At 42.2% G+C, this 26,231-nt stretch overlaps 1 protein-coding gene across 3 annotated transcripts in view; it reads left to right on the top strand.

Moving 5' to 3' along the window:
- ttll7 (tubulin tyrosine ligase-like family, member 7) overlaps positions 1-25,663 on the top strand; it is a 125,424-nt gene extending 99,761 nt beyond the window's left edge. For 2 of the 3 annotated variants that reach the window (XM_024004537.3, XM_024004538.3), the window contains 4 exons: positions 2,759-2,839; positions 7,403-7,563; positions 9,296-9,469; positions 20,391-25,663. In XM_024004537.3, coding sequence (XP_023860305.1) covers positions 2,759-2,839; positions 7,403-7,563; positions 9,296-9,469; positions 20,391-20,511 — 537 coding nt within the window. In that variant the 3' untranslated portion in view covers positions 20,512-25,663. Of the gene's footprint in view, positions 1-2,758; positions 2,840-7,402; positions 7,564-9,295; positions 9,474-20,390 lie in introns of those variants that run through there. The other variant, XM_024004539.1, reaches the window with a different exon arrangement.
- Positions 25,664-26,231: the final 568 nt, after the last annotated feature.

Raw genomic sequence — 26,231 nt, 5'->3', positions numbered from 1 at the left:
TCTTTGAAAACTCCCCCATGGCCAAAACATGGGCAGCAGAAAGCCTCACTGTATTCCCCTCAGCGCATGTGTATTTGTCAATGCCTCTTTCCCCCTGGACGGATCACCTCCGCTACATCGGTGTCGAGGTCGTGTGACACAATTGCAGTTCCAGCTGTTCCGCTAATAAACTCTTAACAGGTGCGCAGATGAGCAGCCGCACCTGGCTGACTCGTTACCTCACTCGTGAGATGACAGTGTAAAAATAGTGAGCCACCGTGGTTGACTGTGAACTTTAAGCTGCAATATGTCACTTTTTGGGCGACCCGACCAAATTCGCATAGAAATGTGAGGTATAGGTCTGTCATTCGCATTGAAACCAAGTCTAAGAAGCCATAGATCTGTTCAATGTGCGTTATTTCTATGCTTCCCGTGCTTAAGTTTAGTTTTTGTCTTTTACTTTCAGTTTTTTACACCAGCTTCAAACAGCTGAAAATACAATATTTTTGGTTATTAAAAAATATATTTCACAGCAGTTTAGATGGTACAATGATTCTCTACACTTGCTTGTTTGTCACATAAAATAAAATTAGGCAAACTATTAGAATTTTAGCAACCAGGAAATATTATATTGCACCTTAAAAAAAATGTTATATTCATAGTTGACTATATTCAAAACGTTGCAAGCAACTTGCTCCTACCTACTGAGTCACACAGTAAAGCGCGGGGGCTTGCTATTTTTACTTTAAACGTGGTTTCAAGTTGCGAAAATGACAATTTGAGATGGTTTTGTGATTGATGTTATTTTCAAAGTCATTTTGATACCTGTTACAAATCATGAGCCAAGTATTATTCATAACCACAGCAATCATGTGGAATCGTTGTGTCCCAAATGGCACCCTATTCTCTTACCCACTGCATTTAAAACATAGCGATTGGTAAAATAGCAAGGTTAGCGTCGTAATAGAGAATACATAAAGTGTGTACGTGTTAATGTAAATTAGGTGTCCGTTTGATTTCATATAGGTTCAGCTCAGTTTCAGTTTAACACTTTCCCCTCACAGCCCGTCATCCCGTCTACGGGTTGAACATGGCAGATTTTATCATTGATAAGCGCCTAAATTGGAACGCGGTGGCTGTACAGTAACATGCTTTTACATGACATCAGAGCTCAGGTTCTCTGCTTCACAGCGCTGTATGGGTTTTGACTGAGAGCCGTTATAAACCTGAGCACCACGCGTGACACAAAGATGCTCCATCCCTCCCGCTAATTGAGCTACTTTTGCGCATTTGTTGTTGTCTGAGTGAAGGAGATGCTATACACTTAGAGGAGTCGATGTGTTTTGAAAGATAAGATGTTGAGGATAATATTATTTAAAAAATACTCGCTTTGATGTCATGCAAGAAAACCACACACCCATGAGTTCAAATGTGCACTTCACATTTCCATATTTCAAAACTCATGTCATTTACAGTATCAACATTCACGATCGTTATGGTTGATCCACAGTTAGAAGGATGACACGCATTATACCCCAGGTTCTCCTGAACAGAATGAGCCTACGTTTGTCACATTGTGCAGATAATTTGCGCCAGAACACGCACTTGAATGCAAACATGACTCCATGCTACAGTCTTAGAAAAAAAAAAATGCTATCTAGAACCTAAAAGTTTTCTTCGGATCTCCCCATAGGAGAACCCTTTGAAGAGTCTTTTTTGGTTCCAGATAGAACCCTCTTGGTTCCAGGAAGAATCTGGATCAGGTGGGCATAAATTAAAAGCTTATTCTATTGCCAACGTGTGTATACAATCTTTCAAAAAATGTCAATGAATATTATTCTAATGTTACTGAATGTATCAAGAGTATTTTCAGATTTTGTTATTGACAAATGCTGTGAAAATGCACATAAAATCAACAGTGTAATGTTTGCATTTAGTCTTGTGTCAGGTGAACTGTTGTGTCCTCATCTTTGGTCTGATAATTTCCCCATTGTAAAGTTTTCTCTTTCATTTGCTACCATGGTCAATCATATGGTTTTTATAGTTCTTCTGTTCGAAACATTTCAATTTGGCCCTATCCATATAGGCCAATTTCGACGAGTGTAAGGGGTTAAGGCCTTTCTTCACTGGACACATTCACAGTCACACCATAAAAGAATAAAATAAAAAAAAATGCAGGTCAATTATAACCGTCCTAACACCAGACTCCACAGATTGACAGACGGCCATAGACTGTGAAAAGGTGCGGTGGTCTGAGGCGGCCGGGTCTATAGAATATAGTTTTGGGTCGTGCGTCTTGGATGAAAAGGCCTATTCGGTTGCAGCCGGCCTTGTTCGCGGTTCCCGGCGTCTCTACCGCAAGACATTGATTTAGTCTCCAAGGCACAACGCAAATGCAGACCCCGAACTGTTTGAATACTTGAGTAACAATACCCCGCCGGTTCCATGGGCTGATTGCTGAACATGAGGGATGAGATGGAGAGGGAGAATAGAAATGGGAGAGAAATTGTTTTTTGCTTCCATGAGCTGATTGCTGAGAACGGGGGGATGAGTGAGAGAGAGAAAGCTAGAGAAAGAGAGAAAATCACACACACACACATATAGGAAAAGGAGATCATTTTAATTTTTGTCTCCTTTCTTTGCAAAATGCTGCGCGGGGGTCTAAGTTTTTGTTCAAAGGCTACTCCTCTTTGCACAATGTCCCAACTGGTGAATAATACAGTTATTGTTGAGTTATTGTTGCAGATTGTTGATTTTATTCTGTGCTTTTCTCTCTCAGATACTAGACAACTGGAAGTACCACAAACCCAAAGTGGCCTCTTACTGGCTGGTGAAGTTGGATTCCACCAAACAAAGGAAGGTGAGTGTCATCAAAGCCACTATCCTGATTTGGATAGTGGCTCTTGATTCATAATGAAGATGATGAAATGATAATGAAAGATAATGAAATGTACCCACTCTTTTATAACCTACAGTATATGGGTATACAGTATATCATTTATTTAAATTGTCATTGAACAGCTGTAAATATTGCAGATTATACCTTTAATGCTTGTCTTTATTGTCAAATTGAGACATTTGGTAATTCAGTATACCAGCGTTTCTGGATGTGTGCAGATTTATTAGTGAATGCTATCAAAAACATTTCATTCCATGCATTTCATTCCAAAAACGTGCTCCTCCCTTCTGGCCTCGCCATTCAGTCCCCTCGACAGATCTGGTTAGGTGAAAGCAATATGGTGGAAACTAGGAGGATCAGATCTGTTCAGGGGAGTGAATGATGACTGAGGGGGAGGGAGCAAGTGGCTATGCCTTGCATCACCGTCGTTGACAGCCTTAGCTAGACGTAGCGAGGAATAACGAGCAGTAAACAAAAACAAAGTCGCATCTGACATGACATGAATGCTGTTGATCTCATATGTGGGCTGTGGTGGTGGAATGTGCTGGAATGTAATGCTACAGACTCTCTTGTCCCTGGTCCTTTCTAATGAACACCATACATTGGCTGGGCCTGTAGCTATCCTAGCACTCTGCTATCTGATTAGCATTGGAGGCTGCCTAGTGATGGTGGAGGTAGCAGTCAAATAGAGACAGCGTTTTGCTCTATACCCTACGCTAGCCCATTCATAGAGCATCTGTGCCTTTAGAAACGCACATTCTCCTATATCGACACACACACATATGCCAGCACACACGGGAACACACACACACACACACACATCATGGCCATCAGTAATAAGACAAGAAATCAAAGGCTCCACAGCAATAGCAATTACATTGCTCTGAAATGAAAGAGAATGGAAAGGAGGGATGAGGGATCCCTCATTGACCGCCTGCAATCTCTGGTCCCTGTACTTCTCTATCAGCCTTCATCAGATACTGCCTACCTACACACTCCGCCTGATTTCTGTGTGTGTGTGTGTGTGCGCGCGTGCGTGTTACGTGCTTCTTTTTGCATGCATTTGTGTCTGTGTGTTGCGTGTGCATCGGCTTCCAAGTATACACAGCCACACCTGCCAGCTAAGAAAGAACACTCCCAGTAAACTAGAAACCGCAGGTTAAAACTAGAAAAGTAAGTTTCAGTAGAAACTTTGTTTGCTTGCTCAGCTGGCTGAAAGTGTTATGGCAGTGGAAAACTGCTCGTTTTATAGTTATAGGATAGCCTATACGCCCTAATCGATTATAAATATTGCTTTCCAATTATTGAATTGACATCAAATGTAACAACAAGATATCCTACATGTATAGGCTGTAGTTTGATGACTTCCATTAAACCCCAGGCTCGTCCCAAAGGCTTAGACTACAAAATGGTGTAGTTTTCCAGAAGTATTTTTCGCCCCTTAGCGACCACTTTTTATCTCGCGCCTCTGTTGATGATTTTGATCTCACAATGTTGGCAATTCTACAGTGGGAAACAACTCTAACTGTTGATCCCACGATGTTGGCAATTCTACAGGGGGAAACAACTCAACTCTATTGGTTTTCTGAGATGAGTGTCTACCCATTATCTACACAGTGAACATATTCCCATACCCCTTGTTAAAAAAATATTTTGGGATTGGACTTTTTACGTTGAATATGATCCGCGATTGCCAGTGACCCTAAGTAGTCCTACAGTAATAATACAGGCATTTACAGATGAGAAAGTGTTTTTAAGTGAAATTGTATAATGTGGTCAGCAGTTGTGTGGTTGTGGTCAGTAGTTGTGGGGTTGTGGTCTGTAGATGTGTGCTCAGTAGTTGTGGTTGTGGTCAGTAGTTATGGTGAGTAGTTGTGTTGTTGTGGTCAGTAGTTTTGCGGTTCAGTAGTGGTCAGTAGATTTCTTAAAAGACAGAGCTAGCTCGCTAACTAGAGGCTTAAGAAACTTGCTAGCGAGCTAACTAGCTAGCTAGCTACATTTTTGGCCGTGAGAGCGTGAGAAGAGGGTCAAATGCGTGTCTCACGGCCAATCCACTTCTTATCTCACGCATTGAAAAGTACTGCTTTTATTTTTTCTGATTAGTCAGCTCGTTAACTTTCAACTGTGCTCCAATTTGTTTTGAAATTGGAGCATCTGCGCCTGTAATTTAACATTATGAGCGGAACCTATCATTGCCCTGTCTTGCCACAGCGCGGTGAACCGCAGCACATTGAAGCATACAGTATTATTGGTCTATTTATGTAAGGTATCAAGGAGATTAGATGCATGTTTTAAACAAATGCTCCTCAAGATTAGAGTGGAGATGAATGGAGAGAGAGAACGTTCTCTGCTCAGTTTATAAAAGTGTAAAAGGAGTAGCACAGTGACACTGTTTTGTGTACAATGTTGCTGTTACTCCCGTCCCTATTGCAGAATGCAGCCTTTTGACAGCATGTACTAAAGTCGATTTCATCCACACTTGCATTAGTCCCCTCGTTTGGTGATTGGCATTTAGGCTGTGACAAAGAAAAGGCAGAATACAGTATGTTTTAGCAGGGAAGTTTGGTATGGTGACCTGATCATTTGGTCAAATAGATTGTGAACCCAAAGTGTAAGTTTGATAAAAAAAAAAATTTGGTTAGGGTGTAGTGGCACGTTTACGTAATCTTGTCTTCATGAGATGTTTTCTATTTACAGATCTTATTTAGGGGCTTCATAGCGAAGGGGGTGAATACATATGCATGCACCAGTTTTCATTTTTGTATTTTATTTTTTTAACAAGGAATTTTTTTCACTTCACCAATTTGGACTATTTTGTGTTTGTCCAGTACATGAAATCCAAATAAAAATCCATTTAAATTACAGGTTGTAATGCAACAAAATAGGAAAAACGCCAAGGGGGATGAATACTTTTGCAAGGCACTGTATTTTATATGTATTTTAGTCTGATCAGTGGAACAATTCTCATTCTTTACATTGGGCTAAAACACAAAAGTACTGCTCTTGTCAGCGAGAACACTACTGATTACACTACAGTGTAATCACATATTTGAAATCTGATGTGCCTAGTTCTGTCTTTGAAAATGAATTATATGAGGCTATGTATTTTTGCAGCCAATCATGGACAGTTTTGAATACAAATAAGCATTGGATATTAAATGCTCCAGGAATCAAATATAATTTTTGACATTTTAGTATTGTGCACATGCTAGGCAGAGATTGTATGGTGGGTCACAACTCAGAAACGCTTCATATTTGTCTATGTCGAGTAAGACTATGGCAATGATCTTCAACTAGTAGGCATAAACCAGCTGAATTTTGATATTCATTCGATTTTTCTTGAAGGTTGGGTGATTTTGAAAAACACCCAGCACTTGGGAAACATAGATCAGGGGTGGCCAACCCTCCTGGAGAGCAAGCAGGATTTTGTAATAAAAAAAAATATATATATATATATATATTTTTTTTAATTAGCATACTTTAAATTTCATCCCCCAAAAAGTCAAAGTAAGAATGTCGTCGAATTATGAGTGTTTATTTCATGTTCAAAACATCCTGAATACACCTGACCTGTGGTTTTTATTACAATACAATTCACCCTGGTCATAGGCCTAAGCCATGTCAAAATACATAGAATTGCAGGAAATGAGCTTGAAAACAGTGCAATGTCTAAGAGTTGTGCCACTGAAATTCACAGCAAATCTCATCCCGAGCTCTCTTCAAAAGTTGGCAGCCCTATAAACGGCTTATTTTATCAGTAAAAAAAAGCATTAGTAGGACTATAGGAAACATCAAGTATTGAATTTACAAGTGTTATTTTGACAATATTTGCGTACTTCAGCTTATAAAAGGAGTTACTTGTTCATATAAAACGGGTTCCTGAGTTGCTAGGCAATTATGTTTAGTTTTGAACCACCATGTTAACTAATGGGAGTTTTTGGAATGACAAAAAGTTAACTATTATACCTCCTCCTCTGATGATGATTTTTGCAGGGTTTGTAATTTGGAGTGTTCTGTATCGTAAAAGGTGTATCAATAGCAATGTTTCAAAAATGTAATATTTTGTTCACCCAAGACCTCCGTGTTAAAATTAGCATTTTTAAGTGATTATCATTTTTTAAAAGTATGATGACTATAAAAATCATATGTCAGCAACTCAAGTTAGACCTCTCTGCACATTATACAGTTAAATGGTATGTTTCACATAAAAGCTGCAGGAGGAGTAGCGGTGGGAATAATGATAATAATAAGAAGAAGTAATTGAAGTATGACGAATAACAGTAGTGTGTTGCTTTGGAAGCACACTCTTAATTAATTATTGTGTTGCGGTGGTCTTTCATGCTGTCCCTCTGGCGTCTGTTGAAACCTTGATTTATTTAGATTTTGTTTCTCTCCCTCCCTCTATCTTGTGCGTTTAAAAAAAAAAATGTTTGATGAAGTTTCTTGACATCGTACGTACTAACGTTTTTTCTCTTCCTATCACTTTCCCTTTTTTTCCGTCTGTTTCTTTAACGTCTGATGAAGGTTCTGGACATCGTCCGTACCAACGTACGCTCGGTGCTGCAGCGGCTTTGGAGGGAGCCGGACGTGGACAGTTTACATTTGTATCGCCTTTTCAACCGCGTCTTTAACCGACTGCTCTGGAGCCACGGACAGGGCCTGTGGAACTTGTTCTCCAACACTGGGTAGGTCTCTTTCTCTCTCTTGTTGTCTCTCTGAATCAATCTCTCTCTCTCATTCTCTTTCTGTCTCTGTCTGTCACTCTCTCTCTCAATACCTGATTTCTCTTCAATACTTGGTACACTGTAGTGCTCAATCCCATATCGACCTCCACCCACTATCCCCTACGCGCCTGCAAAGATATGAGAGTATTAACAATATGGTAATACTTCCACCTTGCCCTCGTCCTCTGATAGACTAAGTGGAATTTTCACCATTGTTCTTACACCTTTCCAATTCTCTCAGATCACCCCAAGTGCATAGAGGGTAGGAACTATGGATCGATTTGGGATTGTGCGTGTCTTTTTCTGCCTTGTTAAGTGCATATTTCAGTAACAAATGTCCAGGAAGTATGTAGCAATCAAGTATGTAACAACTGAAATCCATGCTACATACATGATGATATCAGCATTTGTTAGGCTCCACATTCTGCCCGATGCATATTTGAATGACAGCTGGTGCACTTATTGACAGGCCCAGCCATGCACTGCTGTGGAGATGGCAGACAGACAGACTGGCAGACATCCGGACAGACAGACAGGCAGACCGTATAGACAGACAGGGTAGACAGACAGTCCCTCTCATCCTGAAAAGAGCTACAGGGATGAAAGCAACACGTGTCTATCAGAGTCGAGACACATTTCTCAGTCTGCATAATGTGGCCACAGATCTTGTTTTCTTATCATCGGGGCTTTTTATGTGTCAGAAAGAAAGGAAGGAAGGAAGGAAGGAAGGGCTAAAGTAGGTCCCGTACTCTTCTTTCCTCACTCACTTCTGTTTGTAGAAAGGTCCTTTGATGTCTCTCCCGACTTTTTTTTGTGTGCCATTTTTGTGCCGACTGTAAGTGGCTTTCTACATAGTGACTCATCTCACTGCATCCTTATAGAAACACACACACTCCTATTCACATATCTACAGACACGCACACACATACATTATATTATATCATCTTCAAGAGCCAGCTGTGGTGCAGCCAGCTTCTCATCTCGTTGCTGATAAAGGTTCAACCTTTTCCTCCCTCTCCATATTCTTTTTGTAAGCAGTTAGCAGCGCTCGTCGTGGGGGGCTACGTGGGTTTTTGTATAGCTGCCCCGCAACTGCCACAGCTGGTAATTGATTGTCAATGACCGAGTGCGCCGTACTGTAGCCTTGTTCGAGTCAGTGAGTGGCTTTATTTCACTTGATGAGAGTCCGAGTCTCCGGGTGGATTAGCCAGCAGATGCGGCTCAGGCACCACATGCTGCTTGCGTCTAATTAGGGAGCGCGCTCCGGAGGACGTGGGCCGCCGTAGCCACAGGATAAACGCTGCAGGGGGGCCCGGCGTCATGCAGCGTTGGAGCCCACCTCGCTACTCGCTAAGACCAGGCGGTGTAAACGTACACTCGAGATCCACGAGACCCCTCGTTTGATATTTCATCTGAGCAACTTCGACAATCAAACGCCGCCGCGACTATTGCGGTCGGAATTTGAAAAGGGCTTTGAAAGAGAAAGAAGAAAAAACTGTCTCTAAACCGTTCAAAAACCCAAAGAATTGAGAGGGAGAGGAGAGACATTAAAACGCCCCGACCCCTCAGTTCTCTCACAGTTCTGAGCGCCTCACAGTCGGGGGGGAACGGCCAGTGTGAGAAAGGGGGTTAAATGTACAGCATTTGTTTTATCCCCTCTTATGTCTTTGTGCCTGTGTGTTCTGTGGCGCAGCTCGTCGTGGGAGACCATCTTCAGTAAGAGCAGCGAGGTGGTGTCGCAGCAGGAGCTCCAGTGCTGCCAGAGGCTGGTGCAGCTGTGCAGAGACTGCCTCCTCGTTGTCTACAAATTTGTCTCCGAGTCCCGGGGCTCGCTCACCGGCCTCAGCCCCGAATGGGACGACACTAGGTGAGGATCAACGTCCATTCTTCCTTTGTTTTCTACTGATGAAACAAATCATTTTTGCAACTGATATGCTTCCATCTTGAGTTGTAAAATTCTGTACGCTTTTCAAAAAATCTTGGTTGGAGGTAGAAACGTTCCTGGGTTTTTCCCGAAATCCTGGTTGGAGGTAGAAACTTTCCCAGTTCCCAGGTTTTACAGAATTCCTGGTTGGAGGTCTCTATGCTAATTCCCCTCCTGATTCTGGGAAGCCTTCAAACGGGATTTCTGAAAAAACCTGTGAAATGAAGGAATTCTTTACTCCAACTCCCAATATGGAGTTGTTAGTGAGAGAACACACAAGACTTGGACAACGTTATGATTCCCATTGGGTATTGCAATGTTTCGAATCTCAGACCTGATGAAAATTCTAGTAGGGATCAGAATGTTACGCAAGTGTTGTGCACCACACCACTACATCATTATTTTTTTCATTCATTTTCCTTCTCTATCTAGCACCTGAACCAAGTGGTATGTGTTTATATTTTCTCTCTCAGTGTTTTTCCTAACAATACCTGGGCTAGGTGGTACCCCCCACTTCCCTGCCTAACTTTGTTGCCCCCCCCCTGCCAAGCTTTAATATTACTACTTAAACCCCCAACACGTCTACCCTTCCTAATCCCTAAAAAAGTACGGTTTTCATTTGAAACTTTCGATGCTGGCAGCTCACAAAGTTATTTCCGAACCTTTGTACCCCGAAAAATCCCCATTCCGCCCTAACTACGATTCTTCACAGGAATCTCACCTGACCAACAACTGACCCCAGCCTCTATACCCCTTCTATAACTCTTCTATTTTTAATGTCGATCCTCATAAGACTTGGTGGGGGATTGGTTTTGAACGTGTAAACTTTTAAGATGCGTCCCAAATGGCACTCTATCACCTACAATACCAGTCAAAAGTTTGGACACCCTTACTCATTTTTCTTTATTTCTACTATGTTCTACATTGTAAAATAATAGTGAAGATATCAAAACTTTGAAATAACACATATGGAATCATGTAGTAACCAAAAAAGTGTCAAATACATCAAGATATATTTTAGATTTTAGATTCTTCAAAGTAGCCACCCTTTGCCTTGATGACAGCTTGGCATTCTCTCAACCAGCTTCACATGGAATGTTTTTACAACAGTCTTGAAAGAGTTCCCACATATGCTGAGCAGGCTGCTTTTCCTTCACTCTGCAGTCCAACTCATTCCAAACCAGCTCAATTGGGTTGATGTTGGGTGATTGTGGAGGCCAGGTCATCTGATGCAGCACTCCATCACTCTACTTCTTGGTCAAATAGCCCTTACACAGCCTGGAGGTGTGTTGGGTCATTCTCCTGTTGAAAAACAAATGATAGTCCCACTAAGCGCAAACCAGATGGGATGGCATATCGCTGCAGAATGCTGTGGTAGCCATGCTGGTTAAGTGTGCGTTGAATTCTAAATACATCACTGACAGTGTCACCAGCAAAGCACCCCCACAGCATGACACCTCCTCCTCCATGCTTCACAGCGAGAACCACACATGCGGATATTATCCGTTCACCTACTCTGCGTCTCACAAAGACACAGCTTTTGGAATCAGAAATCTAACATTTTGACTCATCAGACCAAGGAGAGATTTCCATCGGTCTAATGTCCATTGCTCGTGTTTCTTGGCCCAAGCAGGTCTCTTCTTCTTATTTGTTTCCTTTAGTAGTGGTTTCTTTGAAGCAATTCAACCATGAAGGCCTGATTCACTCAGTCTCCTCTGAAAAGTTGATGTTGGGATGTGTCTGTTACTTGAACTCTGTGAAGCTTTTATTTGGGCTGCAGTATGAGGTGCAGTTAACTCTAATGAACTTATTCTCTGCAGCAGAGGTAACTCTAGGTCTTCCTTTCCTGTGGCGGTCCTCATGAGAGCCAGTTTCATCATAGCGCTTGATGGTTTTTGCGACTGCACTTGAAGAAACTTTCAAAGTTCTTGAAATGGTCTGCATTGACTGACCTTCATGTCTTAAAGTAATGATGGACTGTCGTTTCTCTTTGCTTATTTGAGCTGTTCTTGCCATAATATGGACTTGGTCTTTTACCAAATAGTGCTATCTTCTGTATACCACCCCTACCTTGTCACAACACAACTGATTGGCTCAAACGCATTAAGAAGGAAAGAAATTCCACAAATTAACTTTTATCAAGGCACACCTCTTAATTAAAATGAATTCCAGGTGACTTCCTCATGAAGCTGATTGAGAGAATGCCAAGAGTGTGCAAAGCTGTCATCAAGGCAAAGGGTGGTTACTTTGAAGAATCTCAAATATAAAATATACTTTTCTGGTTACTACATGATTCCATATGTGTTATTTCATAGTTTTGATGTCTTCACTATTATTCTACAATGTAGAAAATTGTAAAAATAAAGAAAAACCCTGGAATGAGTAGATGTGTCCAAACTTTTGACTGGTATTATATATATAGTGCACTACTTTTGACCATAGCCTATGGGCCCTGGTCAAAAGTAGTGCACTATATAGGGAATTGGGTGCTATTTGGAACACAAGCTAAGAACACACAGGGCTACAATGTTAACAGGAAGTAATGACCTTGGGATTAGCGTGCAGGTTAGCAAGCCCCCTGAGGCCAGTTTAATTCAATTATGAGCCAGATGAGGCGCGCCACAAATGACCTTACGCCTGCTCCTTCCCCCAGAACGCTTTAGATGATTCATAACCAGCGTATATTTAACAGGCTATCACTTTGTACTTTCTAATTTAGTCATTAAAAAGGGTGGGGGGGTCGGGGGGATTTTGGATAGGCTGGATTAGGTCCCGATCATCATCATGAAGGGAAAAGTAAAAATGTAACAAATACCTACATTAGTTTTCAAAAAAAAGTAACTTTAGCTACTTTGTTAACTGTGCGCTTTCTCCCCTTCCTACAGTAAATAACAACTCCATTCAGATTATTAAGTAGCAGCCTACCTGTTTTTACGCCGGTCCTTCTCATTTGACTTTTTGTTCTGTCATTTTAAATCCATCTTCCATTGATTAGTTTAGATATCTCCGAATAACTTGAGGCTCTAGCTCTATGACTGTGGCCTAGTGCCAGTTTTATGACTTGTGATTGGACGACAACAACAGCAAGCTACACACGCCACTGTCATGAAAAGCAAAAGCAGCATAAGTTATAAAAAATATCTCTCTTTCTTTGTGGGAAGCATGATGTAGACCATCTATATTGTGAATTCACATGGAGTTGTCTGATTTCTTTCTTATAGTTTTAACAGAAAACCGGCAGTTTAAAGAAAGTGTTTCCATTTGTCACATCCGTAGTCTGGATACACCGACTTAGTCTGCGTTCCAAATGATACCCTTTTCCCTATATAGTGAACTATTTTGGACCAGAGCATAATAGTCGACTGTGTCGAAGAATCTCTTTTAAAGAGCTCCATGCCTTATCTTTGAGGAACTTGACGCCTTTCAACGGCAAGAGGCAGGGGTAGGTGTGGGGTGGTGTGTGTATTTGTGTGTGTCGGACTAAACAATTATTTTTAGGGTATTTTGAAGTTTCTATTGACAGGTATTATTTTAGAATATGAGATGGGGAGATAGATGAGAGGGATACAGCATGGAAAAGTGAATGGCGCAACAGTTATTGAACCACTCTACCGCCAGGGGAATATGTGGTTCGGCACCGACCAGCCAGCGGCCCACGTTTAGCACTCCTATGGGGAATTCATGCATATGAAAGAGAATGAAGCAACCTGCCTGAATTAATACTATTTACCTGCTTAGCCCCTGAGGGGTATCCTTCCTTCTGTCCATTCAAATAACACATTGGTCTATCTCTCAACTTCCTGTGTGTGTGTGTGTGTGTGTGTGTGTGTGTGTGTGTGTGTGTGTGTGTGTGTGTGTGTGTGTGTGTGTGTGTGTGTGTGTGTGTGTGTGTGTGTGTGTGTGTGTGTGTGTGTGTGTGTGTGTGCTCACCACGGAAGCTCACCATTGGCTGCTGGAACGGCCACCTCCGCCCATGGCTCTTCTTCCTCTTCCACTGCCTCTTCTTGCTCTGCCATCTCGCCCATTGACGCAGGTCTATGCTCGATTCAGTGACCTCTATTCCTCCCCTCACTCTGGCCTCACCCCTTTGCTGCCTACAGTCTGACTGAGTCCTCACCAGGGTTGATCTCAATATGCTTGGAAAGACCACACGTTCCAAACATCCAAATGTTAGTAGAGACCGCTTGCTAGTTTTGGAGGCAGCTTTGTGTTTTCTAGCAAAGAGCAGTGTGGTAGCTGACTATCTGTGAATAAGTTAATTGTTTTGCCCCACAGCTAGTCAAGTTAGTTAGCTACCTAGCTAAATGCAGCATTATGTTTGCTATTAAAGAGCAGTGTGGTAGCTAACTAACTGTGAATAAGTTCATTGTTTCTCCCCACAGTTTGCCAAGTTTGTTAGCTAGCTAGCCAAAGGCAGCGTTATGTTTGCTAGCGAAGAGCATTGCTGTAGCTAACCGTGAATAAGTGAATAGTTTCACCCCACAGTTAGCCAAGTTAGTTAGTTAGCTAGCTAAAGTTATTTACAGTTAGTTAGCAACTGCTCCTACACTCTTTCACTAGCTACCATAATGCTTTCAAAATCGTGGTAATGAGGTGTCTCCAGTTGTGTTTACACTTTCCAAGTGTATTCCATTTAAATTCAGTCAACTCTGGACAGGAATCGAAATAAAAAATTCAAGAGTCCAAACATCTTGGACCCTTGGACTTTCAATTCATCATCTGAATTTGACTGAAATAAAAATGGAATTGAGCCCTCCCCCAATTCCCCACTGCACACCTTCCTGCTAACTGTGTGTCCCAATAGTCTCAGATAGATTCCTCACCTTGTCTCCTTTTTTCGTCAGACTTAGTCTAAAGGTCAAGACAGCTGACTGGTGAAAGGACAGATTAGAGGTTATGTAGGAAAGGAGGCAAGGAAAGTAAACAAATTGAGACTGTTGGGAAGCAGCCTGTCAACATGCAATCGCAAGAGACTGCGAGCCCTGGCCGGCCAATAACCTAACCTCTTCTCGTCACTGACACAGAATGGCTTCCATTGCACTGCGTGCTTAGCACAGTTTCACAACGATGGCCATCCTTCCTTTGATTCCATCAGACACTTGTGAATGCCCCATGGCCACCATGGGGCTGGTTACGGTTATTTTGTCATTAGCCACATGCTTTGTCTCGATGGGGTGACATTATGTCTGCCTATGAGAAGAGCACCATCTTGCACCTGTCACCTCCTTCTGCTAGCCTGTGACTCATACCCTACTCACTGCCGTTGTGTCTGGACCCCCTGACCTGCATCCTTATGCTGCCTGCTTACCTGACACACACACACACACACTAACGCGCTCGCAAATGCACACATATGCAACACACACGCGCATGCCAAACACACACACACTCACACTCTCGCATACGCATTTTACACGGACATACATTCTGCAGTACACACACACACACACACACACACATACTGGAGTGGGTCTCAGTGATGAGAGACTCTCTAACTTAAGCACTTCTCATGGTAGGAGTACAGAGCACACATGTCAGTGATCACATACAGTAGGTCTGAGAACAGGTCTTCTTTTTCTGTGTGGGCAGAACATATGGACATAGTCACGCAACAGTATTATTGTGAGCCTAGATGGCTTTTCACGCTAGTGAATTGAACCAAGCCGAACAGACCAAGATGTACTGAGCTGGTCTGGTTACACATCCACTATAGTTGCTTGAATCCAGCTGAAAAGTACAATGTGAATTATTCTGTTCAGTACCGTTAAGGTTTTGGACCTTATTTCATTTTTCCCCCATTTTTTTTTATGAATAACAATCAGGTTAATTGGGTTTTGTCTGTGGAATCGGTCAGATGACCTTCTCCGTACGGTTTTTGATCATGTTCACTTCTTTTACTTAGTCAAGACTCTGTTATTCCGCTCGGCAGTTGTGTCGCTAACAGAGACCTTGAACAGTGCAGGGCCTGTTGGAGGTACTCCACATAATGCAGCGGCGACTTTGGAGCTCGTTCTCTTCACACTGACGATTTGAATTGAAGCAGGGCTCCACAGCAGTGGCTTCTCCTGGACTTTCAACTGGCAGGTTACTGCAAGCAGCTCATCCATGATCAAAAGCCCAGGACCTGGAAGACGTGTTACAGAGGGTCCAATTAACTATCGCCCGCAGAGTGATCAGGGCTCGGAAAGTGTCAGGACCATATCACACGATTGGCCTACCTAGTGTGGACAGAATGTTCTCTGTGTGAATTCATGAGAAATAGAAAGGGAAAATAGTACACACGATCACTAACCACCACCCACAAGCGTCACCGCATAGTTCATGTTTGAATTCCATTTCTTGCAGTGGAATTTCCATACATTGGCCAACAAGTGTTCCGTGGAAGAAATATGGTTATGCCTTCCAGGAAGTGTAACACACACCAACGTTTCAGACTGATCCCCTTCAAACACGGTCTAGTGGGTTTGTAATAAAACTCAAACAGAACAGATATCAGATACAGAGGAAAGCTTTCAGGAGAAATCAAAGCTTCTTCCAGAAATGGATCCCTATTCCCTATGTAGTGCACTACTTTTAAACAGATTAGGGAATAGGGTGCCATTTTGGACACAGACCAACATAATCAGAAACGAGGAAAGGGATGAACCCGAAAGGTGACAGAAAATCCTGCAACACCATCCTACTGTAAGTTTTTAAAAGTCAATGTCCCATCGGAAACCATTGTAAGCAGTGCCCCTGAAGTTGCGAGGATGTAGCGAAGCAGTGCAGCAATTCGAGAGGGTATTGGCTAAGTAATCCGCCCTCCCTCGCTCTCCTTCTCTTCCGGCCTTGCTCCATTGAATGGTTGAGCTCCAGAACAGGCCAAGTAGTACTGTGGGTGGGTCGTTTAACAACCGCAATCGAAAGTACCGGCCCACTTGAGTGGTTTTCAAGGACATTCTACTTGAACTAAATGAAGTTAATTTGAATCCTGCCCAACTCTCCTGGGTCTGGCTCTGTTGCGGCAGATGCCCTCGACGCAGCAAGTCTTTTTTTGGTCGACTTTAAAAAGAAGAAGAAGAAGCAGCTTGACTAATTTGTCCAGGAGATATTTTACAGGGAAAGTATGTCAGAGTGAACAGTGTTATCTGCCAGCTAACAGAAGAACATTAATTCACACCATAATCCATATGGTTTAGTTGACAAACTGTTTTATTAGTTAGCCATTCAAATCTGTAGAATTCGATCAAGCTTTTTACTCAAATGCCATTTTTGTTCTCCCTGAGATACTTCATTGATGTCCCTTGCCATTTTGAATGAGTTGAAATGTTGATACATATAGTTAAATAACATATTATACGCCTTGTTATAAGACATTATACAGGTGCATACATGCTTATAAGTTAGAAAGCAAAGTGTTACAGTGAGTTGTTTCTGTTTGAGCTGTACTCGTATTTAAAGAGGACATTTGCAGTTCAAACAATAACAAAGTGGTGAACACGCCACTTTTTTTGGTAATTAGCTTAGGCATGGGGCTGGAGAAATGTAACCACTCTCAAATTCATAAGCAGAGCAATGGATGCAAGGATTGACCATGCATGATCTCAGAATTATAGTTTTAACCATGTTTTGAGGCTATACAGCGTTTGTTTACAATTACATTGTTTACAAACAAGGGATTTAAACAAAATCATATTTTAGGTTCTGATGGGGGTAGGACAGTTGATCTAAGCTCATTAGGCATTTGTAAGTTATATTCTTCATCAATCAATGGGTTTACAGCATTCATTTCAAAGTACAAAAATGGGCAAATCAATCACAGTTTGCTGTTTTATTCAAGCTCTCCGTAGCCGATGTGAGTAAGACCTTTAAACAGGTAAACATTCACAATGCGGCAGAGCCAGATGGATTACCAGGACCCGTACTCAGAGCATGCGCTGACCAGCTGGCAAGGGTCCGACTGACATTTTCAACCTCACCTTGACCCAGTCTGTAATACCTACATGTTCCAAGCAGACCACCATAGTCCCTGTGCCCAAGAACCCCAAGGTAACCTGTCGAAATGACTATGGCCCCGTTGCGCTCTGTAGCCATGAAAAGCTTTGAAAGGCTGGTTATGGCTCACATCGACACCATCATCCCAGACACACTGGACCCACTCCAATTCGCATACAGCCCCAACAGATCCATAGATGAGGCAATCTCTATTGCTCTCCACACTGCCCTCTCCCACCTGGACAAGAGAAACACCTATGTGAGAATGCTGTTCATTGACTACAGCTCAGCGTTCAACACCATAGTGCCAACACCAAGCTCATTACTAAGCTAATGGCCCTAGGACTGAACATCTCCCTCTGCAACTGGATCCTAGATTTCCTGACTGGCTGCCCCCAGGTGCTGAGGGTAAGCAACAAAACATCCGCCACGCTGACCCGCAACATGGGGATCCCTCAGGGGTGCGTGCTTAGTCCCCTGCTGTACTCTCTTTTCACCCACGACTCCAACACCATCATTAAGTTTGCTGACGACACAACTGTGGTAGGCCTGATCACTGATGACAGTGAGAGATCTGGCAGTGTGGTGCCAGGGCAACAACCTCTCCCTCAACGTCAGCAAGACAAAGGTGCTTATTGTGGTCTACAGGAAACGGAGGGCCGAGCACATCCCCCATTCACATCGACGGGGCTGTAGTGGAGCTGGTCGAGAGCTTCAAGTTCCTCGGTGTCCACATCACTAAGGATCTATCATGGTCTACACACACCAACACAGTCATGAAGAGGGCACGACAATGCTTCTTCCCCCTCAGGAGGCTTAAAGGATTTGGCATGGGCCCTCATATCCTCCAAAAATGTATACAGCTGCAACATTGGGAGCATCTTGACTGGCTGCTTCACCGCTTGGTACGGCATCTGCTTGCATCCTACCGCAAGGGGCTACAGATGGTAGTGTGTACGGCCCAATACATCACTGGGGCCAAACTCCCCGTCATCCAGGACTTCTATACCAGGTGGTGTCAGAGGAAGGCTGATCATTTTTTCAAAGATTCCAGACACCCAAGTCGTAGACTGTTCTCTCTGCTACCGCACTGCAAGCAGTACTGATGCACCAGTCAGCTTTCTCAACCAAGTCAAGAACCAACAGGACCCTGAACAGCTTCTACCCCCCCAAGCCATAAGACTGCTAAATAGTTAGTCCGGGTAGCTATTAGTTAACTATTTAACTATCTGCATTGGCCCTTTTTGCACAAGCTTTAGTTTTTACTCATCACATACGCTGCTTCTACTGTTTATTATATATCCTGTTGCCTAGTCACTTAATTCCAAGTTATATGTACTGTACATATCTACCTCAATTACCTTGTACTCCTGCACATCGACTCAGTACTGGTACCCTGTGTATATAACTAAGTTATTGTTACCCATTGTGTATTTATTATTACACTGAACAAAAATATTAATGCAACATGCAACAATTTCATGATATATTGTAGACCACACTATCTACCAAGAGAGTTCTCATCTATATTATTCGTAGCCGTCTATTTACCACCACAAACTGATGCTGGCACTAAATGAGCTGTATAAGCCTATTTGGAGGAGGTCAGAGACCTGACCGTGTGGTGCAAGGACAACAACCTCTCCCTTAATGTGATCAAGTCAAAGTAGATGATTGTGGACTACAGGAAAAGGAGGACCGAGCACGCCCCCATTCTCGTCGACGGGGCTGTAGTGGAGCAGGTTGAGAGCTTCCAAGTCCTTGGCGTCCACATCACCAACAAACTAACATGGTCCAAGCACACAAAGACAGTCCTGAAGTGGCACGACAAAACCTATCCCCCTCAGGAGACAGAAAAGATTTGGCATGGGTCCTCAGATCCTCAAAAGGTTTTACAGCTGCACCATCGAGAGCATCCTGAGTGGTTGCATCACTGCCTGGTATGGCAACTGCTCAGCTCCAACCACAAGGCACTACAGGGGGTAGTGCGTACGGCTCAGTACATCACCGGGGCCATCCAGGACCTCTACACCAGGTGGTGTCAGAGGAAGGCCCTAAAAATTGTCATAGACTGTTCTCTCTGCTACCGCACGGCAATGGTACCGGAATGCAAGTCTAGGTCTAATAATCACCTAAATAGCTTCTACCCCCAAGCCATAAGACTCCTGAACAGCTAATCAAATGGCTACCGAGATATTTACATTGACCCCCCCCCCCCCCCCCCCCGCCCTTTTTTGTTTTTACACTTCTACTCGCTGTATTATCTATGCATAGTCACAAATTAACCTTGACTGACATGTACCCCCCACATTGACTCGATACAGGGTATATATCCTCGTTATTGGTTATGTAATTTTCTTGTGTTACTTTATGATTTAATAAAAATTTTAAAAATACTTTCGGTTTTTTTAGTAAATATTTTCTTAACTCTATTTCTTGAACTGCATTGTTGGTTAAGGGCTTGTAAGTAAGCATTTCACGGTAAAGTCTACACCTGTTGTATTCAGCGCATGTGACAAATAACATTTGATTTAATTAGAACAGATCCTGGCGCTCTAGATTCACTTGCTCACGCCATCTCACCTCACACTGGAGTTATTCCCACCTTCTCTACCTACTGTATATATTTTTGCCAGGTGTCTATTTGATGGCTGCGGATCTCATAGTCATAGCTCGTCATTAGAAAGGTGCTGTATATTAGTCTAGGCTGGAACAAAAGGGGAGACGTATCCTCATCTCGTGAATGTGTCGTCAGCTTGCAGGGATAATGGGTTAATGCGGCCATGATCTCTTCACTGTGACCCTTTGGGCCTCTAATCCTCCCCTCATTATGTCCCTTGTCCACCTTCCCCCTCCTCTCTTCCCTCCATCCTTCCCTCCGTCTGTGCAGGTATCTGCTGCCAGTGACCTCCCAGTTCATCATGAAGTGGCCTTCATCCAGCTTCGGCCATGTCTCCTCGGCCATGCCGCGCTCACGCAGTCTGTTCACCACCCGGATGGGTCAGTTCTGACTGACCGCCCAGGCCCACCCTCATGAGCTGTAACCCCCAGCCAATCCCTCCTCCCCTCAACTAACTCGTTGAGAGGGCTGAACTGGCGGACCTTGGACCCCACAGCGGCCCCACAAAGGCCAGAGCATATGCGCGAGATTAGTGACACCCGTGCTCAGCCCAGAACACTCCAATGTTCCAACAGGACTCTTGATCTGAGCGCCACTTAGTGTCAGACAATGGGTCATTCTCATGTGCCCCGACCCAGTCTTTCTCTGTATCTCTGTCTCTCTCGATCTCGCTTTATCTCTCTTTCTTTCTTTCTCTCTCTCTCATTGTACCTTACATTGCTGTATTATATCCGCTCACTGTACAGTTACAAGTCAAGGTACTGTAAAGGAGAAAAAACTAACAGAACAAGGTTTCTTACATTTATTTTGTAAAATGTTCCATGAATGCAGTGAATGCTGACGCAGTATGCAGATGGAATGAGATTAACAGGTTATCCCTTTGTTGAGAAAAAAAATAAGCTTTTTTTTTGCTGGCTATGAAAATTGCTAAATGTATTTTGGTGCTGTTTGTATTTAATTTATTTGTTTAACTTATTTCAATGTGATGCTTTAGTTTACATTGTTTTAACAGTCACTTTATGCTCCTGTCAATACAACCCAAAGTACAGTAGAGCGAGGAAAGACTAACTTATTTAAAACCATCGGGTCAATTGCAACCAACAGGTAGAATGCGCAGCTGCAGGTTAGTGCTGGATTTCTTAAAACTCTACTAATGGGAGATTACATGCACTTGCGTGTTAAAACAAACTAGCTTGCAACCAAAAAACTACCAGAATAAACCAGCAGATCAGTTGAATGAATCAATATTTATTGTAAGAATATAGACCCAGTGAATTGTAAGAAACTCGAGTATAGTCAGTACAGGGACGTAGAGTATAGTATATTACAGTACAGTACAGTAGAGTACTAAACTGCAACTGCACTATTCTGCAACTCTACTGAGATTATACTCTACTCGAGTACAGTAAAGTATAATACAGTACGTTATAGAAGTTTATGTTTGGGCCACATTAGAATAAAATTTGTAATTTGACATACCTTGATTAGACTCTAATTTAATACAAAATATAGGTTTCTATTAACAAAATCATTATTGGTTTGATTAAGTTGATTTTAGTTCAGGAATAGTTTATTTTCCCCTTTTGAAATTACCATACTGTATTAAGACAAGTTATTAATGGGTTAAATATTGGAAATGAAAAGTAAGTATACCAACACAAGCTTCACATTAATAAAATGTATAGCGTAAATTGCCACAGAGATTATCGCTGGTAAACGAGGAATTACCTAATTTCAGTTGTGCGGAATGATTGTCAGATATTTAAATCTGTGCTTAATCTGCTCAAATATTAGGTTTCATTTATACCGAAGATAATACCCAGAGGGCTAAATAGTCTTGAAAATGTTTGGCAGCATCCGGGACTTAAAGTTAACATCGACATCAGCTTTAGGGAGGGGTAATATGGACGCCAATAGTGGTTGCAATTGAGATCAGCAGTGTGGGTGATTCTAGGGCATATTGATGGTTTAACGAGAGATCACCTCATTTTTGAGACCGTGCTCAATGTTGGTTGCAGTTGACCCTTAAACGTTTAACTATAGCTTATATTTTGGGTCTGTAATGACAAGTGCAGCACAGTATAGAGAGCGTCTAGAATGTTTATTTCCAACTAGCGAGCCAAGCATCCCTGCTACTTAGTGAATGAGTTGACTTTGCAGCCTCACCGTAGGGAGCCAAAATGGAGTCTCGGATATTGTCCTGTTGAATATGCACCTTGCAGTATATCACACCGTGGCCGGGTACCGGGTCGACTACATTGCAGTCGCCTGCCAATTCTCACAACGTTTGGATAGGTGTTTATAGAAATCTGACGCCCGACTGGGCCAAGTCGTTGACATGGCACGCATGGTTGCTGCGTGCAGCGAGACTGCAATATTGGTGATCTGGAACATGACCAATGACTTACTCCACATACTGCTTATGATGCTGTAAGCAGTAGTTCTTGCATGCATAGATTATAGTTCTACACCCAGACGTTGTCCATAGACAGAACAACTGCATTATGGGAAATACTTGAATTTTTGTGTTGTTAAATCTTTTGGTCTGCGCTCGCATTAAATACACTAATTTAGATTTTTGGGTATCTTAAATTACATATACAGTACCAGTCAAAAGTTTGGACACACCTACTCATTCAAGGTTTTTTTAGTTTTTTTTTACTATTTTCTACTAATAATGAAGACATCAAAACTATGAAATAACACATATGGAATCATGTAGTAAGCAAAAAAGTGTTAAACAAATCAAATTATATTTTATATTTGAGATTCTTCAAAGTAGCCACCCTTTGCCTTGATGACAGCTTTGCACACTCTTGGCATTCTCTCAACCAGCATCACCTGGAATGCTTTTCCAACAATCTTAAAGGAGTTCCCACATATGCTGAGCACTTGTTTTCTGCTTCGCTTCACTCTGCAGTCCAACTCATCCCAAACCATCTCAGTTGGGTTGAGGTCAGGTGATTGTGGGGGCCAGGTCATCTGATGCAGCACTCCATCACTCTCCTTCTTCGTCAAATAGCCCTTACACAGCCTGGAGGTGTGTTGGGTCATTGTCCTGTTGAAAAACAAATGATAGTCCCACTAAGCGCAAACCAGATGGGATGGCGTATCGCTGCAGAATGCTGTGGTAGCCATGCTGGTTAAGTGTGCCTTTAATTCTAAATAAATCACCAACAGCGTCACCAGCAAAGCACCCCCAACACCATCACACCTCGTCCTCCATGCTTCACGGTGGGAACCACACATGCAGAGATCATCCATTAATCTACTCTGCGTCTCACAAATCATCAGACCAAAGGACAGATTTCCACCGGTCTAATGTCCATTGCTCATGTTTCTTGGCCCAAGCAAGTCTCCTCTTCTTATTGGTGTCTTTTAGTAGTGGTTTCTTTGCAACAATTCGACCATGAAGGCCTGATTCACGTAGTCTCCTCTGAACAGTTGATGTTGAGATGTGTCTGTTACTTGAACTCTGTGAAGCATTTATTTGGGCTGCAATTTCGGAGGCTGGTAACTAATGAAATGATCCTATGCAGCAGAGGTAATTCTGGGTCCTCATGAGAGCCAGTTTCATCGTAGTGCTTGATGGTTTTTGCGACTGCACTTGAAGAAACTTTAAAAGTTCTCAATCTTCCGAATTGACTGACATTCATGTCTTAAAGTAAATGATGAACTGTCGTTTTTCTTTGCTTATTTGAGCTGTTCTTGCCATAATATGGACTTGGTCTTTTACCAAATAGGGCTATCTTCTGTATACCACCCCTACCTTGTCACAACACAACTGATTGGTTCAAACGCATTAAGAAGGAAATAAATTCCACAAATGAACTTTTAACAAGGCACACCAGTTAATTGAAATGCATTCCAGGAGACTACCTCATGAAGCTGGTTGAGAGAATGCTAAGAGTGTGCAAAGCTGTCATCAAGGCAAAAGGGTGGCTACTTTGAAGAATCTCAAATATAAAATATACTTTTCTGGTTACTACATGATTCCATATGTGTTATTTCATAGTTTTGATGTCTTCACTATTATTCTACAATGTAGAAAATAGTACAAATAAAGAAAAACCCTTGAATGAGTAAGTGTGTGCAAACTTTTGACTGGTACTGTATGTGTTGTATCACATATGGATTGTATGACACATGATTTAGTGTGTGTTATTTATGAGTGGGGGGCAAAAGTGGTTGCGATAATGTAATTATGTCATTGGCACCTCTGATGTCATACTTGTTGTCAGAGGTTGGAACTAAAATTATTTTCCAATCGTTCCGAGCAGAGCCCTTATTTTTATGTTCCATTCCGGTGATCCCACCAGAAAATAAAGTTCTGAACCGATTCGAACACATAAAAGTAATGGTTCATATAGTTCATATATAAATGGAACATGGGAAATCAACTTTGTTTTTACATTCAGCTCATTATTTTACTCCTCCAATTAGCGCTGATAGTGTAGTTTGCTCTGGAAAGAGTAAAATAGTTTTGACTGGTCAGATAAATGCAGGCGCGAGATGTGACTGAATTTTCACGGGTGGGGAATTGAATTGGAATATGTTTAGTCTATTAGTAGCATTATAACATCAACGAATTACAGAATTATATACTAGACTTTAGGAATATTTTTTGAAGTAAAAATAACATTATTAAATGTTTTTCAAGATTTATAGATAGCGGTTCTGTTCCGGAACACTGGAGATCACTTTCGTTCCTGCTTCTGTTTCCGTTCCTCTGACAATGTTGTTCGTTTTCGGTTCTGTTCCCTGAACCGGTTTGAACCCCTGTTGGTTGTAATAGGAAGTTTTGTAAATGTCTTGTTATGTAAAACAAATCTTAACAGATAACAACAAGAATATGATTTATTTTCCATGACGTGATATCGTCATGAGAAAGACATCTTTACCTGGTTGTAGACGTTCTCAATCTACAACTAGAAAATGACATCATTATGATGTCACATGTCCATTTTTGAGTCTCTTTGGCGATTCTCTGTAAGTCGTACTGTTACTGCAGTGCTTTGCCTCGCCCGAGGAGCTGCCATTGCGTGTTTTAGCATCTGTGTCCTATTTCCCACTCCCGCAGGTACAAGTGCCAGTGCAAACAGTGAGGTGCCAATACACCGCATATCCATTCACTAATGTGTTCCATTGGTCTTTAATTAAGGTTAATTAAAGTTCATATGTGATCAATTACAGTAGAAACCCTCATTAGGAACTATTTAAATGTTAATAGGGAGAAATACAGTATTACGTGTCTAGGCTAGATTGTGTTACTTTTCTCACATAATTTATGGGTTTGATTTTCAACGGTAATAGGAAGCAGTCAGACTTCATGATAAAGTATACTGTACGTTTTACAACAACTCTCTTACTAATAGGTGTGGCGGGAATTCTGTGCTAAAAATGTATTTTCCCCTTACACTTTGCTGAATATTAATTCACAATGCCAAATATTTTATTTTGCCTGAACTTTATGTTATTTAAGAGTAATACCTTTTCAGTTGAGGTATGGATTTTTAAGTTTACATAGCAATAAAATGCTTAAAACAAAAGAGGTTCTCAATTTCTATTATTATTTATCCTATATCGGCATAAGGGTGCTTTGCGGTTCCATGTAGAAACATTTTGACTGCCATATTCAGTATGAAGCGAGCCATCTGAGTGACTGAGCTTGGTCTCTGTGCCTTTGATAGCCTGACAGAGTGACTACACGACACATAGCTATGACAGGCTGTCCATGTTAGCCCTAACCTGGACCACATTTCCCATTTGGAAATGTCAAACGTCACTCATGTCAAGGTGTGTGAGAGAGAGACCCCCAGCCCTGTCTTGTCTTGACCCGGACCCCCAGGGAAGACAGGTGAGCCCGGCCTTTATTTGCCATCTCTACACCGGACTGGCGTCCAGCTTCCTCTGGCCTCTCAGATGACGCAGTGAATTTCCCCCCAATCCCTTCCTCCCTCCCTTCTTCTCTCTGTTAGTAGAAGAGGTGGATGAGTTCACAACCTTGAGTTCCTACTGCATCGTGGTCAGAGGCCTCTGCACCAAACAGGCAGACACTGACAGCCAGCCTTGTGTTTCAACTAGTCCCAAAAATATATCCCCTGCGCTATT

Source organism: Salvelinus sp. IW2-2015, linkage group LG16 (genome assembly GCF_002910315.2).
Source record: "Salvelinus sp. IW2-2015 linkage group LG16, ASM291031v2, whole genome shotgun sequence".
Classification (NCBI taxonomy): Eukaryota; Metazoa; Chordata; class Actinopteri; order Salmoniformes; family Salmonidae; genus Salvelinus; species Salvelinus sp. IW2-2015.
The sequence above is the reverse complement of the archived record's forward strand: the minus strand, read 5'-3'. Positions and strand labels throughout refer to the sequence as shown.